The sequence below is a fragment of the Echinops telfairi genome, unplaced genomic scaffold, assembly GCF_000313985.2.
Source record: "Echinops telfairi isolate 266 unplaced genomic scaffold, ASM31398v2 ScPeMD7_60;HRSCAF=208, whole genome shotgun sequence".
Taxonomy (NCBI): domain Eukaryota; kingdom Metazoa; phylum Chordata; class Mammalia; order Afrosoricida; family Tenrecidae; genus Echinops; species Echinops telfairi.
In genome coordinates, this window is record NW_022103958.1 from 34,467,644 (window position 1) to 34,494,581 (window position 26,938).

General features: G+C 55.8%; 1 protein-coding gene across 1 annotated transcript in view; it reads right to left on the reverse strand.

The window, feature by feature from the left end:
* Positions 1–26,938, reverse strand: part of OTOG (otogelin) — an 82,587-nt gene that overhangs the window by 50,721 nt on the left and 4,928 nt on the right. Inside the window, exons 5-24 of the mRNA XM_045291141.1 lie at positions 26,381–26,473; positions 26,063–26,217; positions 23,276–23,394; positions 20,546–20,751; positions 19,154–19,284; positions 18,820–18,926; positions 18,370–18,479; positions 17,726–17,854; positions 16,795–16,903; positions 15,928–15,974; positions 15,582–15,727; positions 12,644–12,776; positions 11,524–11,701; positions 9,276–9,400; positions 8,138–8,350; positions 6,593–6,785; positions 3,610–3,684; positions 3,315–3,358; positions 2,402–2,555; positions 787–894 (exon numbers count right to left, since the gene is read on the reverse strand). Of these exons, the coding sequence (XP_045147076.1) occupies positions 787–894; positions 2,402–2,555; positions 3,315–3,358; positions 3,610–3,684; positions 6,593–6,785; positions 8,138–8,350; positions 9,276–9,400; positions 11,524–11,701; positions 12,644–12,776; positions 15,582–15,727; positions 15,928–15,974; positions 16,795–16,903; positions 17,726–17,854; positions 18,370–18,479; positions 18,820–18,926; positions 19,154–19,284; positions 20,546–20,751; positions 23,276–23,394; positions 26,063–26,217; positions 26,381–26,473 (2,575 nt within the window). The remainder of the gene's footprint in view (positions 1–786; positions 895–2,401; positions 2,556–3,314; positions 3,359–3,609; positions 3,685–6,592; positions 6,786–8,137; positions 8,351–9,275; positions 9,401–11,523; positions 11,702–12,643; positions 12,777–15,581; positions 15,728–15,927; positions 15,975–16,794; positions 16,904–17,725; positions 17,855–18,369; positions 18,480–18,819; positions 18,927–19,153; positions 19,285–20,545; positions 20,752–23,275; positions 23,395–26,062; positions 26,218–26,380; positions 26,474–26,938) is intronic.

The window sequence follows — 26,938 nt, forward strand, 5'->3', positions numbered from 1 at the left end:
GGCCTTGCCTCCAGACTCTTCCCACCACCTTCTGCCTCGGGGGTGATTTCTGAGTGAGAGGTGCTCCCCAGGAAGGGGTCTGACATAGCATTGCCACCCCCTGCCGGAGGGTTGGGGTGCTGGTGCAGTGTGGGTGGGGGGAGACACAGAGTGTCTGGAGTCAGCACGTAAGCCTGAGCACCCTCTGCCCGTCCAGGCCGGCCAGCCCCAGGCTCTCGTCACATGCATGTGGCACCCATGTCAGCCCTGGCATGCCACAGTCACCAAGCCCCACACGCCTATGAGCACACAGCCCACACAGAGCTCCATGTCTGACCTTCTACCCGGGACTTCTGGGGTCGAGCGGTCAGGCCTCTGGCCTGTAACTACGCCCTGATGCAGCGGGGGAAGGCAGGCTGGAGCCGATGGACCAGACCCTGACCCTGCAGTTCCCAAGGGCAGAAAAACACAGACAGTGTCTGCCCCACACGAGACACAGCGAGGGCCCATATTCGGATAACTGGATGGGCCTCCAAGATCGATCTGTGCCCCCACACACGTGTTCACAGAGATACGCAAACACGGTGGCATGTTTATAAGCATGTAAACAAATTCACCCCCACGTGTATACAAAAGAAAGACCCCAAATATTCCTTTGTGCGCACGGTTGCATGCATTCAGATCTCTATACAACTCACACCGCATCGTGACCATGGTGAGAGGGGGCATGCTGGGCCGTATCCAGGAGCCCTCTCCCTATAGGCGGCCCTCGGCAAAGAGCCAAACCCAAGCAGGGGCCCCACGTACCAGGCATGGCAGGGCGACGTGACCCGGTCCCCAGGGAAATACTCCTTCCCCTTCCAGGTGCACGGACACTCCTCGGGCAGGAAGCAGGCATCGCCGTGTCGGAGCAGACTGCAAGGACCCAGAAGCAGATGGTAAGGAGCACAGCTCACTGGGCCTGCCATCTGCAGAGGACCCCACAGCCATTTGGTTGTCCCGGGTGGGGGGGCTCTCAGCATTTACCTTAGAAGAGACTTTTGGTCATGTGCCCACAAGCCATTCTACTGCTGCTCAGTGAGGTTCAAACTAACCTCTGTCACTGGCCAAACCAGGGAGGGGCAGCCCTGCCCTGGCCCAGAAGTCTGCCACCCACGAGGACGCAGCATGCAGCTCAGGAGGGGACATGGTGTGCACCAATAAGCAGACCCTGGGCACAGGCGCTGACGGCCCCGTACAGCCCTCAGACACAGGCCCCCAGCTGCAGCCCACTGCCCTAAGATGGGAGTGTCTCGGAACGAGTTTCCCCAGAGGTACTCTGCACTGGTCTCCTGTGGGATGGGGGTGGGAGGAGACCCAGGGGTTCCACTGCTTGAAGACGCCACAGTGAATCCAAATCTTGGCCATTTAAACCCCGCAGGGGCTTCGTGGCCACCTGCTTCTCTAAGAATGACCGCCTCGGAAATCCTGTGGGGCAGTTCTACTCGGCTGTACAGGGTCGCGCTGAGTCGGAATTGACTGGATGGCGATGTGCTTGGGTTTTGTTTTTTTAAAGACGCATATTTAAGGAACCCTGTTGTGGCAGCGGAGCCCTGGTGGCACAGTGGTTATGTGTTAGGCTGCTAACCGCAAGGTCAGTGGTTCAAAACCACCAGCCACTCTGTTGGAGAAACGTTCTACTCCCCTAGAGTTACAGTCTCAGAAACCCACAGGGGCAGTTCTATACCAGACTGTGGGGTAGTGGTTATGCATTGGGCTGCGATTCACATGGTCGGCAGTTCAAAACCAGCAGCAGTTCCAAGGGAGAAAGGCTGGGCTTTCTACTCTCGTACACAGTTAGTCTCGGACACCCACAGGGAGTGCCCATGAGTCAGAATTGGCTAAATGGCAGTGAGGTGCTTTTTTGTTTGGTTGTGTTGGTGTTGCAGTGGGTTAAGTATTAAACTCAAACCCAAAGAGGAGCAGTTTGAACCCACCAGCCACTCCGCGGAGGAAAATGCCGCCTGCTTCTGGAAAGGTGACAGCCTTAGAACCTCTGAGCAGCTGTGAGCCCGTGTCTAGATTGTTGTTTGGGGCACAGACTTGCCATTCATACCGTGTGCCTTTCCCTCCCCGCCCCTCCAGGGGCAGCCAGGCTCTGCTCCACCTTGCCTTCCTCTCGGCAAGTCCCACTCTGCAATGTCCGTTTCTGCACGACCACAGCCACCCCCTAGGACCCCTGTTCTCTTTGCCTCTGTGGGCTTATACCTATTTTACTATCTTACCAGCATTTCCTAACGGGTGTAGGAGGAAGCAGAGAAAAAGCAGGTGTTTAATCCACAATGTTTTACTTAAAGCGGCTTAGCCTTTGTCTAAGCCTTCTGGGGGGAGCCTGGTTCTGCCGGCCCTCGGCCTGGGAGACCAAGGCGACTGGGGTACATACCCCTGGGGGCAGGCACATCCCGAGAGGCAGGGCCCGCGGGCCGACATGCTCAGGTTCAGCAGCTGCTGCTCACAGGTTCGCTCCCTGCTCAGCTCCGGCTCCGTGTGCAGCTCACTGCAGTTCACGAACACCTGGCCTGCTGGGCAGGCAGTAGCTGGGAGAGAGCGGGCAGGCACGATGGACAGCATGGGCACCCAGCAGAATGCACGGAGACCAGGGGTGCCCAGCATCTGGGACTCAGAGAGACAGCTGCCTCCTGAGGTCCTGACTAGCACGGGGGCAGTTCCTGGGTTCCCAAGTACACACCACAGAGAGAGGTGGATGTGTACTGTCTCACAACATGACAACCACCAGACTGCCACCCTGGACGGCCTGCCCTTCACTGCCTGCTGAGAGGTTATTCTGAAATCCCATCTATGTCAACCTCCTTCCCGGGCCTCCTCGCCCTGTGCCAACCCCACGACTCTACCCTGCCGCCACATCCGGCTCAGACTGACCTACCCCAGTTCCCTCCCTAGCCTCGTCTTTGTTGCTTGGGCCTCTTAAAGGCCCAAACTGACCCCTCACTGCCATCTTTGTGCCCATCTCCTGCCCAGCACGGGGTGGGCAGAGAGGGAGCCTCACCAGATCGTCAATGGCCCAGACCAAAGAAACCCAGGGCCCAAGGCAGTTGTAGGAGCTGCCAGACAGCCCAGCTGACTGCTCCCAGGAACCAGGAGGGACAGTCATTGGAGGGGGCTGACACTGGAACAGGGTTTGAGAAGGGCACCTTCCAAGCCAGAACCTCTCCCAGGAGGTCACTCAATCCAGAAGGCCGGGGCTGGGCAAGGCCTGGGCCGGGCTCTCCCTTCCTGGTCTGTGCTCGAGCGCTTCCCCACCACCCAGGCCACCCTGCCCTTCCCGGCACCTTTACCTGGGGCTCTGCTATCACAGCTCATGACGCCCGCTTTGCAGTGGCTGCAGGGAGAGAAGCATCCGGTTAGCCCAGCCTGGTCACTGAAGAGCCCAGACACCGAATCCCCATCACTGCAGGCCCTGGGGCCCCGAGTCTCTGCTCTGGCCTCTGTGGGGTTCACACAGACAGCCCCGCTCACTGTCGCAGGCCCCCTAAGCAGAGCGGAGGGCGGTATCGCTCCGTGGACAGATGCGTTCAGCTGCGTGCGTGTCTGTGGGCAACTTCTGGGCTGCTTGGCACCCAGGGAGCTCACCAGTGGCCCAGAGATGGGATGTCACTGTCTCCGGGCGGGTAGTCCACTCCTTGGAAGTGGCAGGAGCACTGGTTCCTGTGGAACAGGGAGCAGCGATAAGGAGCATGCTCAGAGCCTGGGGCACAGCCTGCCAGGGGCTTCCGAACAGCAGAGAAGGGATGGCACCTACTGTGACTTGTGACACAACACCAGGGAACAGGGACCCTGGCCACTAGAAACAGTCAGGGCTGGTTCCTTGATCCTGGAAGCATGCCCGCCCCAGCCCCCCAGTCTGTGCTGGAGTCCCGAGGACACCTCTCCCTGAGGTTGCCCTCCCCTTGGGAGGGGCTTTTCTCTGTTACAGTCATGAAGCTGTATCAGGATGCCACGCCCACTGCCACTGAGGGGGTGCTGGCTCCTGGTGACCAGAGGGGATAGGACAGAACTGCCCAGCAGGTTTCCAAGGTCGCATGTTTCTACCGAAGCAGAGGGCCACGTCGTTCTCCCTCAGGGAGGCCGGTGGAATCAAACCTCCAACCTTGCAGTTAGCAGTCAAGCACTTCAGTGCGTGCCACCAGGAGCCTGTGTCAATGCAGGGAGTGTGGAGACCTGATTGGAGTTTAGATAGGAGAAGGGCAGCTCGGGCACAGAGACAAGAAAGGACACCCCACCCCTGGAGCGGGCATGGGGAGTACCAGGTGGACAGAGCTGAGAGACTGCAGTCTCCCCACGGAGCCTCCCTGGAGCCCAGAGCTCTCAACCATGGCACCACCAGGGCTCCGGACTGTCAACTGATACGCTGGATGAGGCCGGGGTCCAGGCCCACAAGGGAATGCCGTGGCAGTTTGCTTCCGTAAAGGATGAAAAACCCAGCCTGTCTTCTGGCTCCCACGGAGAGGCTGAGGGGTTGGGACCACCCCGGCTTTCTGGCAGCAGCTCGGAGCTTTAGTCCCGGGGCCACCAGGGCAACTTCCACACAGATTTAAAGCAGGAAGAGCATGCTGCCCAGACCGCAATGACTCAGAGTGGCCCCCAGAACGGCTTCGCTTCGAGGGGTTTCCAAGACTGCAGTCTGCACAGAGACACACTGCCTCTCTTCCTCCCGCAGCAAGAGCGTCTGCACCACCCACCCTCCTGTCAGCCAGCAGTCAAGTGCTTTAACCATGGGGCCACAGCCTGGGAACCCCTCTGGGGCCATTGCCCCCTGTCCTGCAGGGTGGCTAGGAGCCAGAATCGACCTGACGGCCACGGGTCTAAGCCATGAGGGAAAACAGGTCCGGTCTTCCCATCCACCAGCTCGTGGGTGCCCTGCTGCAGCCGCGTCAGAGAACGAAGGCCAGGGCCGCCTTCTCAGCCTCGAACTGGGGCAGGGAAGCCACTGTGCTATCCCAGGAAGGATGCTGCAGCCAGGAGCTTGGGGAGAGGCCTGTGCATCAGCTGGGGAGGGAAGGGGGCCCAGGACAGAGACAGGGAGCACAGGGAGAAAGGGTGCGGGCCGAGCCAGCACAGCCAGGAAAGGAAGGAACCCTTTGCAGGAAAACTGCTCTGGAGGTGGCAGATGTTGCTGGTTCTGGGCCCAAGAGACCCTTGGGGGAGGGGTGGCTGCACACAGGTCACTTGAGACACGGGACAGGGGAGAGGATGGATTCGTAGTCACATGCAGAGCGGTATCAGTGCAGCAGCCCCAGCCCTCCTCTGAGTCTCTGTGCCTTTCCCAGGCCCACCGGCGATGTCCCTGACCCCTCTCTGCATTCCAGCCCACAAGGATGACGCCAACCTCCCTGGTCTCCATATGCTTCCACGGCCAGCCTCATTTGTACCAATAGAAGACGGGGCACCCAGTTCTCAGGGTCCATGACATGGCAGGGACCAGTTGGTATCGACTCCTCGTGCGGGCGTGCTGGCCGTACTTTATACTGGACTACTGCCTGGGCCATCTATGAGTTAAATATTCTGACACCAGGCTGGGGCCCGCGCACGCACCGCCCCACTGACTCCTCCATGGGGGGCTCAGGGCAAAGGCTGGTTCCATCTCTAGTCCCTCCCACAGCCCCTGCCCATTACATGCACGTACTGCTCAGGGCAGGGCACCTCCGGGTTCAGGGGGTGGAGGCATACCAGAACTCATCCAAGCCTGGTACTTCTCAGCTTCCTTCGCCCGTGCCCTAGACAGAACCTGCTCTCTTTGACCCAGGCTCCCTGGGGCCACCTCTGTAGCCTACGGAGGGCTGTGTGGGTTAAAATGGCCTTTGAAATTGCACCCTGCCCTCTGAGGGTCCTCCAACCTCCCCTGCCCCCCACCACCAACTGAGAGTCACCAGTCAAATGTCAACCATTTAACAGAACCATGCACAAGCCCCGTGGGGACCACCCTGCTCCTTGCACACAGTCCCCAGGCTTCTCGGCGCTCACGGCAGGCCCTGGGCTGTGTTCTCTGCCTGGAGCACTCCTCCCTCACGTCCTTCTGGTCTCCACTCCGGCCTTACCTCAGCCGGAATCATGGCAGATAAGACAGCACGGGCCCCCTCCCTCCCCGGGGCCCAGGACTCCCTGTGGGGAATGCTCTGCTTTATTCTGCTCGGAGCTTTCAGTCCCCACTATCATTGCTGCGCCTGCTCCCCCTGCTCTGTGAGCAGGGACTCTGTTTGGTTTTCAGCCGCATCCCTGGGGCCTAGAAACCGCTGGGACACACTGGAGGGACCACAGATGCTTGTGGAAGGAGGTGGGGGTGGAGAGAGAGTGGGAGGAGAAGGGAGAGAGAGCTCTTGGCTCCGTGGAGTAGCCCTGTCCTGTGGGGAAGCAGAGCCGAGGAGAGGGACCTGGGAGAGAGGTTCAGAGATGTGAGCCCACCTACCCACCCACTCCCCCGCCCCCCCACTCCATCCACCAAGGTCTGCCTACAACGATGAAAAGAGGCAGGGACAGAGATGCCCAGTCTTGGACGCCCTGAAGATAGATCGTGGCCTCCTCTCTCCTGCACACTGGGGTCCCCTGGCCCGCTTACCTGGGGACACAGAGGTCAGCACTGGTGTCCAGATAGGTATCTGGTGGGCAGGCACAGCCCTCCACGCACTCGTCCCCACTGCGGTGGCCACCACTGTCCATACCACAGGCCTCGAGGCCAGCCAGGTCCTGGCAGGTTTGTCCACACGTGTGTACACAGGGGCTGTACTCCTTGGTGGCCTCACAGGACAGTGCTGCAGCGGGAAGGGAAATCGTGCATGGTCGTCATCATCCCCACCGCGTGGGGGGAGTCACTGCACATCCCGCCGAGGAGAACTGAGAGCGGAGAAGTGAGACGCTCGCTCGCCCAGGTCACACCTCCTAGGATTTGGATCCAGGGCCAATTCCAGATTTGCACACCCTCTCACTGTGCCGGGTGACAGTGCGATAGGGTGAGCCCTTTGCCGGGTTCACCCTGGACACCACCATAGTGTCAACTCCGCCCTGAGGGACACTGCCCTCAGATAAGGGTATTGAGGGGAGTGGATGTCACCGCCCCCTCGTGGGCCTGCACCAGTCCTGGTCGTGCGGGTGAACGGGCCTGTGAAGGTCAGCTGTGCCCGCCAGGGCCTTTCTCCCAAGACTCAGGGCCACAGAGCCAGCAGAGACCCAGAGACCACCATGCTCAGCTGTGCTCAGGCCCAGCTGCCAGCAGAGTCTCCCGGAAGGCTTTTCCAAGGGGATGATGCCCGACTATGACCAGTGTGGTGGGCTCTGATCTGTCATCACTACCCTGGACAAGATGGCAGCCCCGAGCCACGTGCAGTGTGGCCAGTCCAAACTGAGACACGCCCTACGTACAATGTACACACCAGATTTCAAAGACTTGCCTTAGAAAAGGTTTTAAAAAACGGTGTGTTACGATATATTGAACAGACACATAGCTAGCTAGGAAGATAAGAGGGCCGGATCACAAGAAAGGGAGAGAGGACTAGGTAGATGGGTGAACACTTTGGACACCGAGGTAAACTGAGATCTGTTACTAGTTTATTGGTACATCCTGACCCCTGGGCCCCACGGCCAGCTATGATGTTTCCAACAATAGTGTACTCGGCCCACCTAGGAGCCTAGTTTCATTGCTGAAGTTCTGTCGTGATTCTGGAGGACGCCTGGTCCCATCCAACCAGCTCTGAGGAAGGTGAGGCTCAAAGAGAGGCAGGCCCTGGCCCCAGGACACACATGGCAAGTTACCGGCAGAGCTGGATCGGAACCAGGCCTCCTGTGGCCCATTGCAGTGCCTGGCTCATTTATCCAACTAATATCTGCAAGCGTCTGTCTCAGTGGGGCTGGGGGGGAGGGGGGCTGCAGGGGAGGAGCGTGGGCAGGGGCAGGAGGAGGAGCGGAGTGGCGGGCAGCTCATTCTCCTCAACCTACAGAGACTCCACCGGATTGGACAGGGGCCGGGACCTTTGTAAGTTCTGTCTGGCCACTGTGAGAGCAGGCAGGAGGAGCCCGGTGGAGAGCTTCGACAGCTCCCCCATGCAAGGTTGCCGAGCTCTGGCCACCCGGCTGCCCTCGCAGGGGCATCCACGTGCGGGGCACTCACCACAGGCGGGCAGGTGGGCACGGAAGTCGATGGGGAGCCCGTGGCGCCGGCACAGGTGGGCGTAGTGGGCGAGCGCGGCACACAGGCAGGGCTGCCCGCAGCGGCAGGCGTCCTGGCGACACTGCTCGAAGTAGGCCACGGGGCTGACGTAGGTGGAGCAGGGTTCGAACAGCCCCCCGGTCAGCACGCTGCATGCCTGCACCGCGTAGGAGGCTGAGGGCAGGAAGGGGTGGAGGGGCCCCCATCAGTGCCCCGGACCTCAGCCTCTCCTCTCCGGACAGCCCGAGTGTGTGTGTGCATGTGTGCAGAGAGTGTGTGCACAACATGTGGGCAGAGACGGGGCCTGTGCCTCATTCCGGGTGTATCTTACTAAGGCTGGGCTTGACTGCAGAGCTGTCTGTGAGCATAGTGCACGTGCGGTAGAGTGGGTGTGCGTGCGAGTGCACACAGGCACAGGTACGCACTCACACAATGCATTCCACATGTGCCCAGTAAAAATCTATCTGCTGGACAGAGGTATAGCTGTGAGCCAGACAGGCCTCCTTGCCTGCACGGAGCTTACATTCTGGTGCAAGGAGACCATCCTTCAGGAAATTAGAAGGCAAGGGATCTAGGGAAGGAGGGGAGGGCTGTGAGGTGGCCAGGCAGGCCTTGGCGAAGAGTTGGGATGTGGGATGTGAGGGCAGACGTTGACGAGGAGGCGGGGGAGGGTACACATCAGAAGGAGGCTTGCTGCAGGCAGGGAAGGGCAAAGGCAAGGGCCTGTGGGTGGGAGCAGGGCTGGGGTGGGGAACACCCCAGAGGCTAGTGTGGCCAGAGCAGGAGGTCTGGGAGGTGAGGGGAGTGGACAGAGTGCAGGGCTCTGTGAGCCACTGTCAGGACCTTGGGTTTTTCCCTGAGATCCAGGAGTGTGTGTGTGTGTGTGTGTGTGTGTGTGTTTTCGCATACCCGTGGTAGGACTTAAAGCTTCTGCTTCACCTGGCCACCCCCTTCTCTCCTGTCCCCCTACCTGAAGCTCCTCCTCCTCTAACCGTCTGCACCAGTTTGCCCAGGTGGCCCATTCCCCACCAGGCCCCAGTGTTCCTTGTGGCCTGAGCCTCCCTGGCGCCTCATTCCCCCTGATATCTGGGCACCTCACCAGCTTGCAGGTGCACGTCACATGGGTCCAGTGGAGAGCCAGCAGACAGCGGGGAGCAAGCAGACAGCGTCTTCCAAGAATTGCCAAAGAGCTGTGGGGTGCTCTCAGGCACGCCCACTGGGGACCTGCAGCCACAGCACAGCCACATTCACACGTGTGTCCGTGTAAACCCAGGTGAACATATGAACACACCCAGGGAAGCATCCACCTGCTTCTGCTTACATACACACTACAGATGAAGCGTGCACACTCGCACATGAGGCGTGTGTGTCCCACTCAGACATGGAAGGTGCACTCATACAGGCACAGCAGGTGCACTCCCTCCCTCACCCGCCCCCCCCCCACACACACACACACACAAGCCCAACACGCACACGGCCAAGGAGCTCTGTACAGCCATGGCCAAGCACATGGAATTATGGGTGCATACACACACATAGGGACACATATCACATTTAATAAGCTTGGAAAAGGCTCCAGATGGACTTGGGACCATACACTGTCCCATCTTGCCCTGCCCACCCTCAGTGCCGCAAGTCAGAATGGGAGAAACAGGGGTGTCATCATGAGTACTAAAGGGCACTCCATTAAGACCTCCTCCCTCCACACTTCTAAAGAGTGGCTCTGAACACCCCTTTATCCCTTTCTCTCTAGGTAGGCAACGGTCAAGGGAGCAGCAGTCAATAAAGAAAGGAGAGCTCTCGGCAATCACCGGAATCACCAAAGTAGGTGCAGGTGTAGAATGGAGAGGGGCTCTAGTTGTGCTCATAGTCCGTGGGTCTTACATCAGTGTACTCGGCATCCACCATGCCCAAATCTGATCCGGGGAAGGGAGAGCACTCCCGTCTCACAGCGACATCCTTACCCAGAGTTCAAATCTAGAACACCAGGTCAGCCTCCACCATCTGATCAGCTGCCCTGACATCAGTTCAGCCTCACCAGGCAAGAGAGGGTGGGGTGCTGCGTTTTAAAAGGAGTGTGCATTGCAAAGCTCTCGGCGTCTTCTTGTTTTTAGTTTGCACAGAAACATTGAATTTTGATTTGGTAGCCAATCCCTGGCACACTTTTCAGGAAGGATCAGTCCCGTGAGAAGGGCATCGTGCTGGGTAAAGTAGAGGGCGGTAAGAAAGAGAAAGGCTCTCAAGGAGATGGATTGACACAGGGGCTGCACCGATGAGCTCCAGCACATGGACAATGGTGTGAGGATGGTGCCAGACAGGGCAGCGTTGTTCTGGTGTGCATGGGGCAGCTATGGGTTGGAATTGACTCCATGACCCCTAGCACCAATAACCAAAGCCAAGCCTCCCCTGAGTCTTCCTGCTTTGGCCAATGATGGTCACTTGAAGGAGTGGCCAGAAGCTCCAGTCTTTAAGATCACGCCCTTGTTCTCCTTTCTGGAAAGTCTGATTCCTGTGCTCTAAGTTCCTAAATGGTGTTCATTCCCAAAAGGGGGTGGATGGGTCCCTTGCCTTGAATACTGGGGGGCTCCGAGGGTACAAGCTGAAAAGCCATCAGCCATCAAGCAGGAAGAGAGTACATGGGTTAGACCAGCTTGGTGGAACAGAAAGTGAAAGTAGGCATGGTGGTGTCTGACTCACCAAGGCTTACACTTATGTAAAGTTGTTCACAATTAAAGCAAGCAAGCACTTAAAAAACCCAAACACCTCAACAATCTACTGCCAAGATTCCAACCCATGGTGACCTATCCAGAGCTTCTGAGACTATAAATCTCCCCAGAAGCAGTCTTATCTTTCTTCCTAGGAGCAGTCAGTGGGTTTAAACTGCCGACCTTGGGGCTAGCAGCTCAATACCTAACCCACAGTGCCACCAGGGCTCCTTCAGAAAAACAGCTCCATGAGATAAATCCAGCCCCGCCTGAGTTCCTCCCACTTGAAGACTTCATAGTGTTTCTAAACACACGTAAAGTTAGGAGTAGGAATCACTCGCTAATGGTGCCAGTCAGAGATCACAGCTCCTGGGCGACATTCTTAGGCAGTTCTGTGGACGCTCAAAAGAGCCCTGCAGACACCGCAGGACCCTGCTCCAAGGCCCATCCAAGGGCTGACTGCTCCCCCCAACCCACCCCCTTCACGGGACAAAGATGCTGCGTGTGCTTCCATCAAGATCGAGAGCCTTGACCAGCCCGTTGGAGTCGTTCTACCTGCCCTTATGAGTCAGCAAGACTCTACACACCGCCTACCCTCCCCACTTCCGGTTCCCGGGCGGGCGGGCGGGCAGGCGCGCTTACAGGAAATCATCCTGCGTGTTGCCGTTGAAGGTGCCGCAAAGGCCCACGGTGTCCTCCAGCCATCGCTGGTCCACCTGCAGGTAGAGCCGCAGCCCTTCGCGGTCGTAGAGCACCCGCACACCCACGTTGGTCCTCACCCGCAGGAACACAGACGACAGCCTCCGGATCTCAAAGGCATCTGAGCGCACAAGCAGACAGTCCGAGATGGAAGGACCGGACCGCAGGACCCATCCCGCCCACCTCCACCGCTCCCATGCCTCACTTCCACCTCCCCGTATAGGTCATGGGCTCCATGAGGAAACCTTGTCCAGTGATGACATCAGGGGCCAGAGATAACCTGTGAAAGCATCCCCATCTGAGGAACTTCTTTTAGCACAAGGTGTCAAAGTATCCTAAGCATCTGGGATATCCTTCCTTGACCACATGAGTGATGATTCTCTATTTCCTGCATAATGGCAACCAGGAAGGACGCAATACAGATGCTACACTCAATTGCCCCATAGCCACAGCAACCCTATAAAGGGTTTCTGAGACTGGGCATCGTTATGGGAGCAGATAGCCTCAGCTTTCTCCTGTGGAGTGGTTAGTGGGCTCGAACCACCAACCTTGTGGTGAGCCGTCCGAGGCTTCCCCAACAGCACCACCAGGGCTCCTTATATTCAGTTACAGCCAACTTAAATTTTAGACTGGGTTGTAGAATTGTAACTAACGTGACAGCCTTGTGGCCTGCATCTTGGTGGCCTTTTCAAATGGCAGGTACCCTCACTCCCTGGGACCATGACACCACCTCCGCCACCATCCCCCTCTTGGAAAAAAATCTTCTCCCTGCTGCTCGGCTCTTCTTTCTAAACAGTTCCTTCGGACTACCAAGTCCTTCATGGAATCAGGCAGGATGGGATGGCTTCATTCACAGGGCAATGTTAGGTGAATTGATGATACGGCTACAATGACCACCGTGGTGTTTGGTTGGGGGTGAGACCACACTTTGAGACATCGCATTCCTGGGGCCAATGTGCCTCCTGACCTGACCCACCCAGCATTACAATTGGAGCTCTTGCACATGCGGCCATGTTTGTGGGCAGAAGGATCTGGGAGAATCAGCCCCCACCCTAAGTCATACCGTCTGTGTAGGGCGGGGTGACCTTGTACTGGTCAAACAGAAGGACATCTCCCGCCTGGGTCAGGGTCACCTGCCTCCGAGGGTCCTGGTGCAAGATCACTGACACAGACTGGACACAGGCCCCGTCCTGGTTCTGGAGAGAGGGAAAGGCCAATGAGACAGAAGCAGTCTGTCTGGCCTGCTGGTCCCAAGAGAACTCTCCAGGGGCAGGGACTCCATCCCATTTTAAGACTGGGGTGGGCTTCTCAGAGTGACACTGGGAACCATCAAACCTAATGCCCTTATTTGGGAAATGAAGGATGGAGCTCAAATTGGAGAAACGAGCAAACATTCTCTGGGTTTCAAGTTCTCTCTCTGAAAAAGGGGGCTTACATCCCTACATCCCTTTCACAGAAAGACATTCACGGCATCATTCATTCAAACATTTCCTGAGCACCTATGATGCAAAGGGCACCCTGTGCCAGGCTTTATGAATACGATGATGAACAAGATAAACACAGTGCCTGTCCTCATGGAGATTACATATTTTGGGGAGACACAGATATTACACATGTAGTTACACAGCTGGTTAGTTCCCTACAATGGCCAGCTGGCAGGTGTAGGCTGCTGGGAAAGTATACGAGGAAAGAGCCAGGCTTGATCTTCAGAGAAAGCAAAGGCTGTCTTAGAGAATAAGGAAAGTTAAAAAGATACAATAACAACAGTAATGAAAGCATTAATAATGATAGCAGCTAACTTTGCTAGAGAGTCACTATGTTCAGGTATTATTCTGGTCCCTTGATCTATATATAGATATAATTTAATCCTCAAAGCAGTTCTACAAGTACGTACTATGGACAGCCCCGTGTTGCAATTCAGAAAACGAAGGCACAAAAGGGTGACATTTGAACTGAGATAGAAGGATGCATGGAAGCCCCCGGGAGGGAGGAGCAGACTGGGCCAAGGCCCTGCCCCTGCCCGGTGTCTCATGCATTCCAGCGTTCCAGGGTGTAAAAGAAGGCCTGAGGGACCAGAGCCCACTAGGCTAAGTCGTTTAAGATGAAGCTCAAGAGACTAACAAGGCTTGTCTTATACAAAGCCTTGAAATCTTTCTGGACTTTATCCTGAGTCCAAGCAAGAGCCAGAGAGAGCATAACAGGAGGGTGAACAGAAAAAGAGATGATCAAGACTTGAAGCTTCTTGGAAAGACATTCGGCGACAGTTCCTCCGAAGGAGGGACAGAAAATCCCTGAAACAGCCCAAGATTGACCTCTTAGCTTCTTCTTACTCTTCTTTCATCTTTCCCTGCTCCAACCTGCCCCCACACCGTACACATACACACACACACACACACACACACACACACATTCCAATGTCACTGTTTTGATTCGCCATCAAGTCCTTCCAGAATGCCCTTTCTCTCAATAGATAGGTAGAGGTATAGGAATAGAGATAGATAGATAGATAGATAGATAGATAGATAGATAGATAGATAGATAGATAGATAGATAGATAGAAATATCTATCTACATATAGATATAGACAGACATGTAGATACATATTAGATAGAGATGGATGTAGGATCAGGTTTCTGATCTGCCACATAGGGCTGTCCATAGAACGTACCTCATAGAACTGCTGTGAGAATTAAATAGGTAACCATATATAAAGGAAATAGAATAGCACCTAAACATAATAAATCTATACTAAAGTTAGCAATTATTATTAATGCTTTCATTATTATTGTAATATTTTCCATTATCATTATTCTCTAGGGCAGTGGTTCTCAACCTTCTTAATGCCGCAACCCTTTAATACAGTTCCTCGTGCTATGGTGACCCCCCAACCATAAAATTATTTTCATTGCTACTTCATAATTGCCATTTTGCTGTTATGAATCAGGCGACCCCTGTGAAAGGGTTGTTCGACCCCCAATGGGGTCACGACCCACAGGTTGAGAACCGCTGCTCTAGGGCACTCTGCTTTCTCTGAAGATCAAGCCTGGTTCCTTAGATACTTTCCTAGTAGCACTGTTTATCTTGCTCGTCATTCACATATATGTTTGTGTATGCATGTATACATAAATACATAGAGAGGTAAAAGATAATATCAATACAGATTAAAGATAAATACATATCTAGATGTGGATCTTTAATCTATATTACATACAGATAAAAGATATATATATCTCTGGGGGATGGCTTCCTGAGTTGAGGGGAGTGAGCCTTTAGTCTCCAGATCAGGAAGAGCCTGGGTCTGCAGCTCTGAGCAGGGCTGAGAGCTGGCTCCACGGCAGCCAGTGGCAGGAGCAAAGGAGTCACCACTAGGGGGCAGCCCAACACTTCACCCAAGTCTCCCCTGCACCCACAAACTGGTCATTTCCCAGGTGCCTGGCACAGCCCACAGATCACTTCCTCCAATGAGCCTCGCAAACACCCGTACTCTGAGGGAGATCACAGTTCCTCCTAGAGGTCTCCCCTCCCCAATCCCCCTACACTCTCAGAGCTCCTGTAACAGGATGGTCTATGATCTTAAGGTCTGCAAAGCAGGCCCAGGAGGACAGAGCCAGGTCAGACTTGTATCCTGCCCAAAGTCTGGCACAAACTGGCGTTCAGTGTATGCTGAGCGGATGACTGGAGCACATGAACCGAGCGCACAGACATGTCGACAGTCCAGCCCAGGGAAGCACAAAAGGACCTTGAACTAGATCCATTTGAGAGATCAGAAAGCAACAACCACAGAACCTCAGGAAAGGGAGAGACTCCGGCCAGCAGACGTGCTGGAGCCAGAGGCCAGGCTCCTGCCTCTCAGCTCTGTCCAGGAAGGAGGGGCAGCAGGGTAAGTGGGCTGTAAGCAGACCTGTGGACCTGCCTCAAAACCCCAACCTCTCTAGAGGGAGTAGGGCAGGGGCTGGCTAGCTGGGTTGGGTCTGCCCCCAGCCCACCCCCCCAGCTCTTACCAAGCCACACGGGGCATTGTGCAGCATCACAGTGAAGGTGCCTGAGGAGCGGCTCTTGGCCAGGATATACTGGCATGTGGCAGGGAAGGTGTACCGGCGGCCGTCAAAGGTGGTGAAGTGGATGTCACCAGTCACTGAGCACTCAGCTGCAGGGCAGAGGGAGGCCCCGTCCATGGGAGCTGCTTCGCTGGCTCCGAGCACGAGCAGCAGAAAGGAACCAGAGCAGCCTTGGCCCTCCCTCTAAGAGCCTGGTCAATGGGGTGATGCCTCTGACCCTGGAGGCCAATCTGAAGGGAGGCACAGCCCTGCCCTGTGGGGAGCTTGGACCCTGAGTTCAAGGACATACCTGGGCAGACGGCCGAGCTGCACACCCATCTGCCTGCCGTGCACGTGCTGAAACACAAAGGCCCAGGGGGCAGGGGGCTCCCATTCAGGCTGGCAGGTGCTTTTCTCAGGAGATTGCAGGCCCATAGTGCTCCTGGCCCCAGCCCCGAGTCTCCCCATCTCTGAAATGGGAGGTGAAGTTCCCCCCACCCCAACAAATACACACACAGATACAGAAACACACACACAGGCCCACACCAACACTGACACACACAGATATACACACCAACACACACACTCACGCACAAATACACACACATATACAGATACACACACAGACATATACACACAGATACAGACACAGACACACACAGATGCACATAGACACGTACACAGATACACACAAACACACACAGATACACATACACATAGACACACAGACACATATGGACACACACACAGACACATGCAGACACACACACATACACAGATACACAGACACAGATACACACAGACACACCACACACAGATACACACACACACATACAGATATGCACAGACACAGACGCAGATAACACCTCTCCGAATTGGCTCTACTGTAAGGTGACCAGACTTCCGGCTTTTGGTGGGACAGTCCCGATTTTTAACAATTTGTCCCGCGTCCCGCGGCGTTTTAAAAAAGTACCGATTTTTTGAAAGAATGCACAGTTTTCGGCTGCCATGTGGCTATTTCGCCAGTATATGAGTTTTATCAATGGTGTCCCGCTTTTGTCCCGCTTTACCAATGTTAAAATCTGGTCACCTTACTCTACTGAGATCCCCTCCGGACCCCCAGATCCATTGGGCAGCCCTGGGAGGAGGGCCCTCCCCTGCGGTGGCGGGCACAGACCAGGCATTGCAGTCCTCCTGCACCACAGAGCCAGTCGGGTACACGGTCCCGTGGAACTCACAAGGACACTCCACTGGGGCCACACAGGCCCCGTCCTCGAAGATCAGCCCTAGGGAGACAGCGAGTCGGCCCACTTCCCCTGCGCCCCTGCTCACAGCCCTCCCTTGGCTGCCCTTGCCTGGGACAAAGTTCCCTCATCTAAACACACACACACACACACACACACACGCACACGCACACGCACACGCACGCACACGCACACGCACACACACAAGCTCCCAGGCTTCAGCCAGAGGGCTCCATCCACCGCCCTGGGAGCCCTCCCAGAGTAGAACTGGCCTCAGAGAACACACCTGCACCTGCACCTGCACATTGAATAGCTTCTCCTGACCCCCTCTCAGAAGGAACCACAGAGTCTGGACGCAGCTCAGGTACCCCCTCCCCCAGGAAGCCTGCCCTGACAAACCTTTCGCCTACTGAACTTTAGCTCTCTCTGTCTTAATCCCCAAACAGGCCCGGGGCCACACCATGTCCTAGCCTGGATCGGATTCCTGACGCCAGTGGCGGTATCTTTATGTTCTCTTCCCTCCGGCCCTTGCCACCAAGACTCCTAATCAAATGAGCTGCAGGCCCCAGGGACACTGTGGGCGGGTGTGTCCTCTGCGAAAGTGTGCACGGCTGGGTGCCCAGGCCATGCCTGAGTGCAAAGGAATGAGCGCACGTCCTCATCTACACGCCCCAGAAAGCTCAGTCTTCATCGGTGGTGTAAGAGCCCTGATGGATCCCACCAGAGGCTGCAGTGCAACCCTGACCGTCACCACTGTACTCTCTGCACAAGCAAACATCTCCGGACCCCTTGCTTCGTGCCCACCTCTGCCAGGCCAGGGGGATGCTGTCAGCCCCCACCCCCCCAATCCCCGCCCCAGCATACCATTGGGGCAGTAGCAGCCGTCCACACAGGCGATCTCGCTGTCCACACAGGATGCCTGGGGCCGGCAGGAGGCGGGGCAGCAGGCAATGCACTCATTGTAGGTGAAGCCCTCTTCCTTACAGCGCACAGCTTGGGAGGGACGGGGTGCCATGATCTGTCAGCCCCACCCTGGCCCTGGTGCTGCCAGGATCTGGTCCCTACTCCAGGCCGTTGGGTGGGAGCGAGAGGGCTTTGATCTTTCTGATCCCTTTCCAAAACTAAACACACTGCCATTGAGTCAATGCCAACTCATAGAACTGCTCCTGTGGGTTTCTGGGACTATAACTCTTTATAGGAGTAGAAAGCCTCGTCTTTCGCCCACAGAGAGGCTAGTGGTTCTGAACTGCTGACCTTTTGGTGAGAAGCTCAAGCGTAGCACACTAGTACTGGTGAAACTGGCACAGGCCTAAGAGGCTCTGAGAACCCCCCTCGTCTCACTCTGTGGCCCTGCACTGCCCCCCCCCCTCCCTTCTGAGCCTCCCTGTTTCCATCTGTCACAAGCAGGATGGGACCACAGAGTGAAAGTTCTGCCAACCGCAGCTCTGAGCAACACTGGACACCCAGGCTGTCCAAGCCCTCACCGCCCACAGCTAGGCTGCACCTACCACACTGCGGGAGCTGCGACCTCCAGTCCATCAGGGGGCGCCCCGCCTGGGCACATGCCCGAGCATACTCGGCCAGCGCCCGGCACCAGGTGGCTTCATCACTTGCCGATCTGTGCAGGAAGACGAAGGGTCATAGTGCAATGACGCCCAACCGCCCCCCTCCAGACCCCCAGACAGAGCCTACTAGAGACTTGAGGGGCTTCAGGGCACCACTGCCCTCCACACAGCTGGGAAAAAGAGCTGGGAGCCCATCTACATGCACAGAATGCTCCCCTGAAGGGTTGAGGGGGTAGGCCCTGTCTCTGGACCTCAGTTTGACTGGGAAGCTCTGTCCCATGCAGCCAAATTAAAATGTCAGGTGGTCGGAGGTATCTGTCAGGCCCTCGTTCTATAGTGGGAGAGGTCTTCCCGCAGCCCAACCCCCTCCCCAGCTCCGGGCTGCCCACTCACTGGCAGAGGTCACTGCTACAGCTGGCTGTGAAGGGCAGCGGGCTGACGTAGGCGTGGCAGGCGTCAAAGGGAGGCCGCAGCAGAGCTTCACACCGCTCATACACACCCTGGGCAAGGGCGAGGAGCCAGAGGTGAGTGCCAGCTGGGCCACGGACAGCCCTTCGATCTCATCAGCCTCCCCTGAAACCCCCACGTGGGCCAGAGAGAGAGGAGAGTGGGGAGAAGAAAGGGGCCTGGGCCCTTGCAGCCAGTGACTGGTCAGGAGCTGGACGGGACCGAAGCCGGGCCCTGAGTAGAGGTGGGGTGGCGGTGGAGTCCCCCCCAGAGACCAGACCTGCATGGCTCCTGGGCTCTGCTGCAGGCACGGTGGGCGAGGAGGGGAGAAGGTCGAGGGCCCTGGAGGCTGGTTGGGGGCTGGTTCCTGCCAGCTGTGCACAAACTCAGTCACATCATCTGTCAGCTTCCCTGCAGAGGACAACTGGGGTAATCATGGGTGGGGGTACAGGAGGGCCAGAGGGGAGGGATGCCAAGAGATGGGCAAGGAGTTGAAGAATTCAGACTCCTGTACTCCCGTTCCATTTGGTGTGTTTCAACTGAGTCCTTCTCCTGGTTGGAAAAGCCGCTTGGACCGCATCCTCAAGGCTGCTCAAGAATCTACAGTAGCCTCGACTGGGCCACACACCAGCTCCTGGGAAGCCGCCCCAGGCAGTCCAAAGGGACGTGCCGTGTGAGCCTGAACAAGTTCCTGCTCCTCTCCGAGCCTCAGTCTCCCCGCCTATAAAATGGGACCGCTAATCCCCATATGAGGTGACTCTGGTCTTTAAAGCACTTGGTGTGCAGTGTGGGTGCTCACAAAGCAGTACTTCCGATAAGAGCAACAAATGGACAAATGTGCTTGACACATTGATGAGTAGATGGGGTGTGGTAAGAGCTGTATGAGCCCCCAGTAAAATGATTTTTTTTTAAAAAGGCGGTACTTCTTTTCCTCTGGCCACCGTCAGCAGGGCTCCGTCTAGGATATTGACTTAGACTTCCTACCACTCCTTCCTACCAACATTGACAACCAGCTGGACCCTTTGTCTTCCTAGCTCCTCGCTGGTCCGCTTTCCTCAAAACACACACACACACACATCTTGCAGGGGTCAATCCTACTTAACAAAGTGTTTAGCAAGAGTAGGTGCTCTAAGAATGCTTGCTGGAAGGAAGACACAAATGAGTAGTGCAGTGTGTTGTGGACATGAGGTCCACGCAGTCAGTGACTAAATCCTTCTAAACGCCTCGGAAGAACTTTGGTCCTGAAGCCCTGGGAGGCTGCCTAGCCTCCTGTGGGCAGGTGCCTTTCTGCGTGGTCTCACTCAGCCCACCTGCCACCAGGGAGGCTGGGGCCATCGGCAGCACCTCGCAGGGAGGACATGAAGGTTGGTTTTTTATTCCCCTTGCAGTGTAAAAAATGGAGTTTGGTCCTTTAGACAGCGCAGTCACCTCTACAAGCTTATCCATGGGGGCAGGGATGCCTGTTTCCACGATTGCACAGATGAGCAAACGGGGGTCCCGAGTGCTTCAGAACTTGAATGAGGCCAAACAGCTGCTAGGCTGTGAGGCCGCCCACTGGGTCTTCCTTCCTCAGATCCCAGCCCCCCCCCACCCCCCACTCTGTCCACTCAAATCTATGCCTCACCACCACCACCCCCAAAGCCTGTCCAAGACAAGCTGTCCTGGGCCTCACCGTAGCTGGTCACCAGGTCGTCCTGGGGGTCAGCATTGTTGTTCCCGCAGAGCCCGTGGGTCCCACCCAGGACCTCAGGGCTCATCTTGATGTAGACAGCAGAGGTACCATCCCAGGCCAGGGTGAAGGCTGCCTGGTGCCGCACGATGATGTAGCCGGCCAGCCGCTGAAGACGCGTGCTCCCCATCACACGGGGCAGAGAGACCCTGCACAGCATAGCCAGGGCTCCAGGGGAACCACTCCACCCACGCACCCCGCCCTTCACCAAAGGATACGCTGCCCAATGCCAGGGACATAGCACTACCCAGGGCCTGGTCATCCAGATGGCCACTGCCACGAGGGGACCTCAAAGTCCCCCAGCCCACCCCCTGGTTCCTTGGTACTTGGGAGTCTACTATCAGAGAGGGACTCTCTCCGTCCAAGGTTTTTTCCAACACTGCGATTCTCCTGGAGGGAGAAAATTTAAGAGTGACTGATTTGTCCGTCCTTTTCTGGGCAGAAGGGATGGTATAAGCCGACTTCAACTTTGTTGATGTTCTTGGTGGAGAAAAGGAATGGAGTAGAAAGAGAAAAGACCAAGCCAAGGGAAAGAAAGAAAAAACACGAAAACACGGGAGTGAGAACTACAAACACAGGAAATAGAGCTACAGGACTTGTGACCACCTTTTCAGCTGTAGATTTGGGCCACTTCCAAGCCCTGAAAATTAGGAAAAGGAAACAAAAGATGTTTCTAAGCTGCCAACATGGGCATCAAAAAGATCCACAAACACAAACCCAGTGCTGTCACGTTAATTCCGGCTCCTGGCAGCCCTCTAAATGTTCAAACACAGCGGTGCTCCCTGGGGCTTTTAATGATTGATTTTCAGACAGGGGTTTTCAATGACCAACTGCCAGGACTTCCTCCCAAGGTGCCTCTGGGTGAACTTGAACATCCCACCTTCCCCTTGCAGCTGAGTGCATTGACCAGGTGCACTCCCTCTGCTGCTGCGAGGTGTCATTGGGCCCATCCAGCCCATAGCGACCCTGTGTATGACAGAACAAAACGCTGCCCGGTCCTGTGCCATCCTCGCCATCGTTCTGTGTGAGCCCGGGGTTGTCGCCGCTGCGTCAATCCATCTTGCTCAGAGCCTTCCTCTTTGTTGCTGCCCCGCTACTTTACCAAGCATGATGGAACCTCTCCAGGGATGCGAGGCAGTCGTCACCCTGGCCCCGAAGGAGCCTCATCGCTGTGCTTGTCCCAAGGAGATGCGAGTGTTCTTTTGGCGTCCAGAGCACGTCGATGGTCTTTGCCAGCACCATCGTTCAATGCATCGATTGGGCTTCCTTCTTCCTTAGTCAATGTTCCACTCTCACCTGCACAGGAGGCCATTGAAAATACCACGGCTTGGGTCAGGGGCACCTTAGTCCTCAAAGTAACTTCCTTGCTTTTCAACACTTTAAAGAGGTCTTGTGCAGCAGATTTACCCAATGCACCGAGGCGTTTGAACTCTTGGCTGCTGGTTCCATGAGCATTGATAGTAGAAAGGAGCAAGGCAAAATCCTTGACACCTTTTCTCCATTTATCATGATGCTCCCGATTGGTCCAATTGTGAGGATTTGGGTCTTCTTAACACGGAGATGTAATCCATCCCGAAGGCTGCAAGCCTTGATCTTCCTCAGCCAGTGCTTCAAGTCCTCCTCCCTTTCAGCAAGCAAGGTTGTGTCCTCTGCATACCACAGGCTGTTAATCAGCCTCCCTCCAACCCTGGTACTGCCTTCTTCCTATAATCCAGTTCCCTGATTCTTACTCGCTCAGCATGCAGATGGAACCTGATGGTGGGAGGATACAAGCCTGAGGCACGTCTTTCCTGATGTGAAACCATATAGTAACCCCTTGTCCTGTCGCACAACTGCCTCTTGACCCAAGGACAAGTTCCGAAAGAGCACGAGGAAGCGTTCTGAAATCCTGGTCTTCTCTCGGCTGTCCAGAGTCTGTCATGCTCCAAGCCTTCGGCGCCATCAAGAAAATCCATGTAAACCTCTAGTATTTTCTGCTTTTAGCCAAGATCAATTTTACACTCAACCCCCAAAATTGGGTTACAGTTTCCATATCTGAAGCAGGAAATGAGAAAGAGGAGAAGCCACGGTTCCCACCCTCTCCCTGCCACTCCTTTGATCGTCACTGAAGTGGGGGCAAGAGAAAACGATGACAGCGGGAAAGAGAGGCAGGGATCACTTCCAAAGGGACCACACTCTGGGACCATTTACTGTGGACATCAGGCTCGCTCCTTGGTCACCCGAACCTGTGGTATTCAAACTCCAGGCTATCAGAAAACGGTGAAGGTGGACACGGCATCTGCTTTGACGAGGCAGATCTGTGTGGGCAGACTGCTGTGAAGTCATGGGAGCAAACGAGGCATGGTATCGTGGTACTGGACGCAATGGCAGCTAAGCAGCACACCCACACTGCAGCTCACCTGCAGCTGTCTGGAAACACAGCTATTTGCCTGGGACCCTGTCATCTGGGGGCCCACAGAGCTGAGAGTTCTACAAAACCAGGAGGGTCTTAACTTCTGGCAGCCCCCAGAAATACAGCTAGCCCTTCTAGCATGCCCTGCCTGGTGGTAGAGCCTCTGCTGTTTCCCCCAAGAAAACATTTCCCTCTGGGCTGGAGAGGAGCAGATGCCACCCACCCACACCACTGGTGCCAGGGGGTAGGGCAACTCAGGAGACGTGCTTAGAATGACTTACCTCACACCTCCGTGGGTGATCTCCTTGGCCAAACGGATCTCTTGCTCACCGGCAAAGAAGAGGCTGACAGACCTCGAGCAGGTGTAAGGGGAGGTGCCACACTGAGGGTCATTGTGCACCTGAGTGAGGAGGTTCAGAGGACAGTTTGCAGGGCTCCTGCCCCACGTCTGCCCGAGCTTGGTTCTGAACCCAGTGAAATCTTCTGAGCTTCCACTAGTGCTGACCATCCACCCCTTGAACATCAATCCACTCCTCCGTCATCTCCCCCAGTCCTGGTGGCACCACAGCAAGGCCAGGGCTAAGCTTCTCTGTTTTCTGGAGAGGAGCCAACTGATGCCCAGAGAAGTGAACTGACTTACTGTAGGGCACGCCGCTAGGAAGGGGCAGGATTCAAACCCAGCTCTACAGGGTCACATTCTAGGGCTCTTTTCAGTACACCATGCTATGCCCCTATTTCTGGACTCTTTGTTTATTCAGTCCAGGCATCCCCCTAGAGTGAAGGCTGATGTCTACATCAACACAATCTCACTCACACAGAACAGGCAAGCGCACCCATCCCACACCATTTGCACACTCACAGGGCACCTCCGGGGAACACATTACAAATATACTCGACTCTCCAGAAAGAATAGAGCCCAACCTGCTGCAGCAGCACCTGCACACAGGTGCACACGGCACTCCTCTCCGGCAGGCCACACACATGTCTCATCTCCTCTGCCTCCTGCTCAGGTAGAACTCACACTGACCAGGTCACAGGACCCAGACAGAGGACTCCCCAGAATGTAGAGGAAAGGACTGAAGATGGAAGAAAGCCTTCCCTGACTGGAGTATTATGAAATCTGGATAAGCCATGCCAACCCAAAGTGGGGCTTGTGAAAGCCACCTCCCCACTCCAGGCCAGGGGCCACTGAAGTGCTTACTCTACGTCATCGTCAGAAAGACAGGCATAAATAAAGCAAACATTTCACAGCATTCTGTTTACCCCCGCTTAATGTGTAATGCATTCTTAGAAAATTTCCTCTTCTCTTTTTTTCTTTTTCGTCACCCACTGGCTTGCTTAATTACAACATGTCCATCGTAAAATGGCAAAGACATGGAAAAAGTCTGTCCCCAACCCACAACAGGCAGCTTCCCGGAGCAGCCTCCTGGCAGGTTTCAATCTGAGACAAAAGAGGGCACCAGGGGGAGACAGTCAGCACAAGGATCCCCCCAAAGCTCCAGCCCATGGCCCTAACTTGGCACTGACCAGTGGACTTCCTGCAGGGAGCAGCTGTGCTGACCAGGCTTGCCTACCAGTGGCTCTCTCATGTACTCCTGTGGGTGACAAACTTGTACTGAGCTCTAAAAGGACCACACTCTGGGCCCACTGAGTGTGGACATAGGGCTCACTCCTTGGTCACCTGAACTCTGTGCTGATGTCCCAGGAAACCATGGAAGGGTGGTAATGGATACAAGGGCAGACAAGCAGCACACCCACACAACAGCTCTAGGAAGTCAGCATCAACTCGATGGCAGTGAGTTTGGGTTGACGGTCTGTCTGTTTTAATCCACCAAGTGAAAAGATGTGGTCCACGTCTTCAAGAAGCTAACAGCTGGCAGAGGAGACCAACCCAGACACAGATCTTTGTCAGAGAACCATGGTGCCAGACAAATGGTATGGAATTCCAGTTACAGAGAGGAGCCCATCAGCTAACCTGGGCAGTCAAAGGATCCAGGAAGGCATCTTGGAGGAGGTGTTCCTATACTAAATAGTCTAGTACCTCTATCGTTTGCTCTGAAGCACTACGCCTTCTTATCTCGGGCTTGAAGCACCCATCATTCCCTGCTCCCACTCTTCACTTCACTAACCCCAATTCACCCTTCAAATCCAAATATAAAGGCCACTTCCTCCAGGAAGTCTTCTGGCATACCATCAGCACCAACCCTCCCAACGAGCGAGGCTTGGTTTCCATGCACACTCTCTCGCATTGTGGCATTTCTCCTCCATAGCACGCAGTTGCACTCGCAATGACTCGTGTGCTTTGACGTGTACTTTCTCCATTAGACGCCGGGCTCTGGGAAGACAGTGGCTGCATCTGTGCTGTTGTCCACCAAGCCTTGTGCCAGGAAAAGAGGGCCAAACCCAAGCGCCAAACCGCTGGCCATGGACTTGATTCTGACTCATAGTGACCCTGTAGGACAGAGTAGAACTGCGCCTTCGGGTTTCTGAAGGAGCAGGAGCAGACAACCTCTCTTTCTCCTTCGGAGCGGCTGGTGAGTTTGAACTGCCTACCTTTCCATTAAGCATCCCAATGCTGAACCCCTTGGAAAAAGTACAAAAAAAAAAAGAAACCAAACCCACTGACATCAAGTCAACGCCAACACAGTGACCCGAGAGGACAGGGTAGAGCAGCCCCTGAGTTACCAAGACAGTCACTCTTTACAGGGGTACAAAGCCCTGTCACTCTACCATGGGGTGGCTAGTGATTTCGAACTCCTGACCTTGTGGTTGGCAGCCCAGTGCATGACCACTACACCACCAGGCCTTCTCTGGAAAAAGTACAGCACACACGTAATGCATACTTGATAAGTCTATGACAGACTGAATGAATGAATGGGGGAAAAAAGCAATGGCCCAGACTGAAGATCAGTGCCTGGAGCCAGAGGCTCCCTGGTTCCTGTCAGTGCAGACCCCCTGAGTGGGTGCTGCGGTTGGGAGGGGACCAGCCTCTATCTGCAACAAGCAGAGCCCCAGGCAGCCCAGCTGAGTGGACAGGCCCTGGTCAGGGGGGGCTGGGGAGGTCTCACCTGGATGGAGAAGCTCTGCTCCTCGGGTTCATGGTGCCCCACCAGAGTGTAGCTGCCCTTGCCAGAGAGGTAGTAGTAGAGGCCGTCGAATGTCTCCAGGTGGTGCTGCCCCCACGCCCGGCAGATGCTGTCCCGCTCAGGGCCAGTGTTGTACACTGAGCCAGGGAAAAGACAGCCTCTGGGTAGCCATAGTGACACCCAGCCACTGGTGAGGCGGGGTGCCCCCGTCCCACCTAGCCCAAGACTCGTCGGTCTCAGGCCCACTGGGCTCCCTGCACTCACACCCCTTCCCGGGGCTGGGGTGGAGCCCAAACGCACCCATCTGGCAGCGCAGTCCAGTGGCATTGAAGCGTCTGCAGTCACAGAAGGCTGGGTGCACACACTCGCCCCCATTGAAGCAGGAGAACAGGTCTGCAAGGAAGACATAGAAGGCCCCTCCCCTTGGAGCCAAGGTGGACAGGCCCAGTAACACACCACCCACCTCAGGTCCCAGCCCCTCCATTGCAGGCACCCTCCGCAGTTAGCCTCAGGAAGGGCAGCTCAGACCACAGCGCTGGCCCCTCCCTGGCAGGAACACAGGCCTCCCGGCATGCCAGGCAACCCTCAGGTCAGCCTGTCAGGGGCTGTCTCCCCCAGGCCTCCAGCTCCCTAAGTTGAGTTTCTGGCCCACAGGTAAGGCAGGCAGAACGAAGGCAATGGAGCAGGTGGGCTGCCCAGAGCTCTTCCTCACTACTCCAGAGGAAGGTGTAAACCAGGCCCTGGCAGAGAGGCACATGGCAGAGAAAGGACACAGGAAGAGAAGACAGAGACAAGCAGAGTGTGGTGAGAAAGAGGGCCGTGGAGGGCCAGAGAGGCCGTGGACCCAGGATAGGGCGG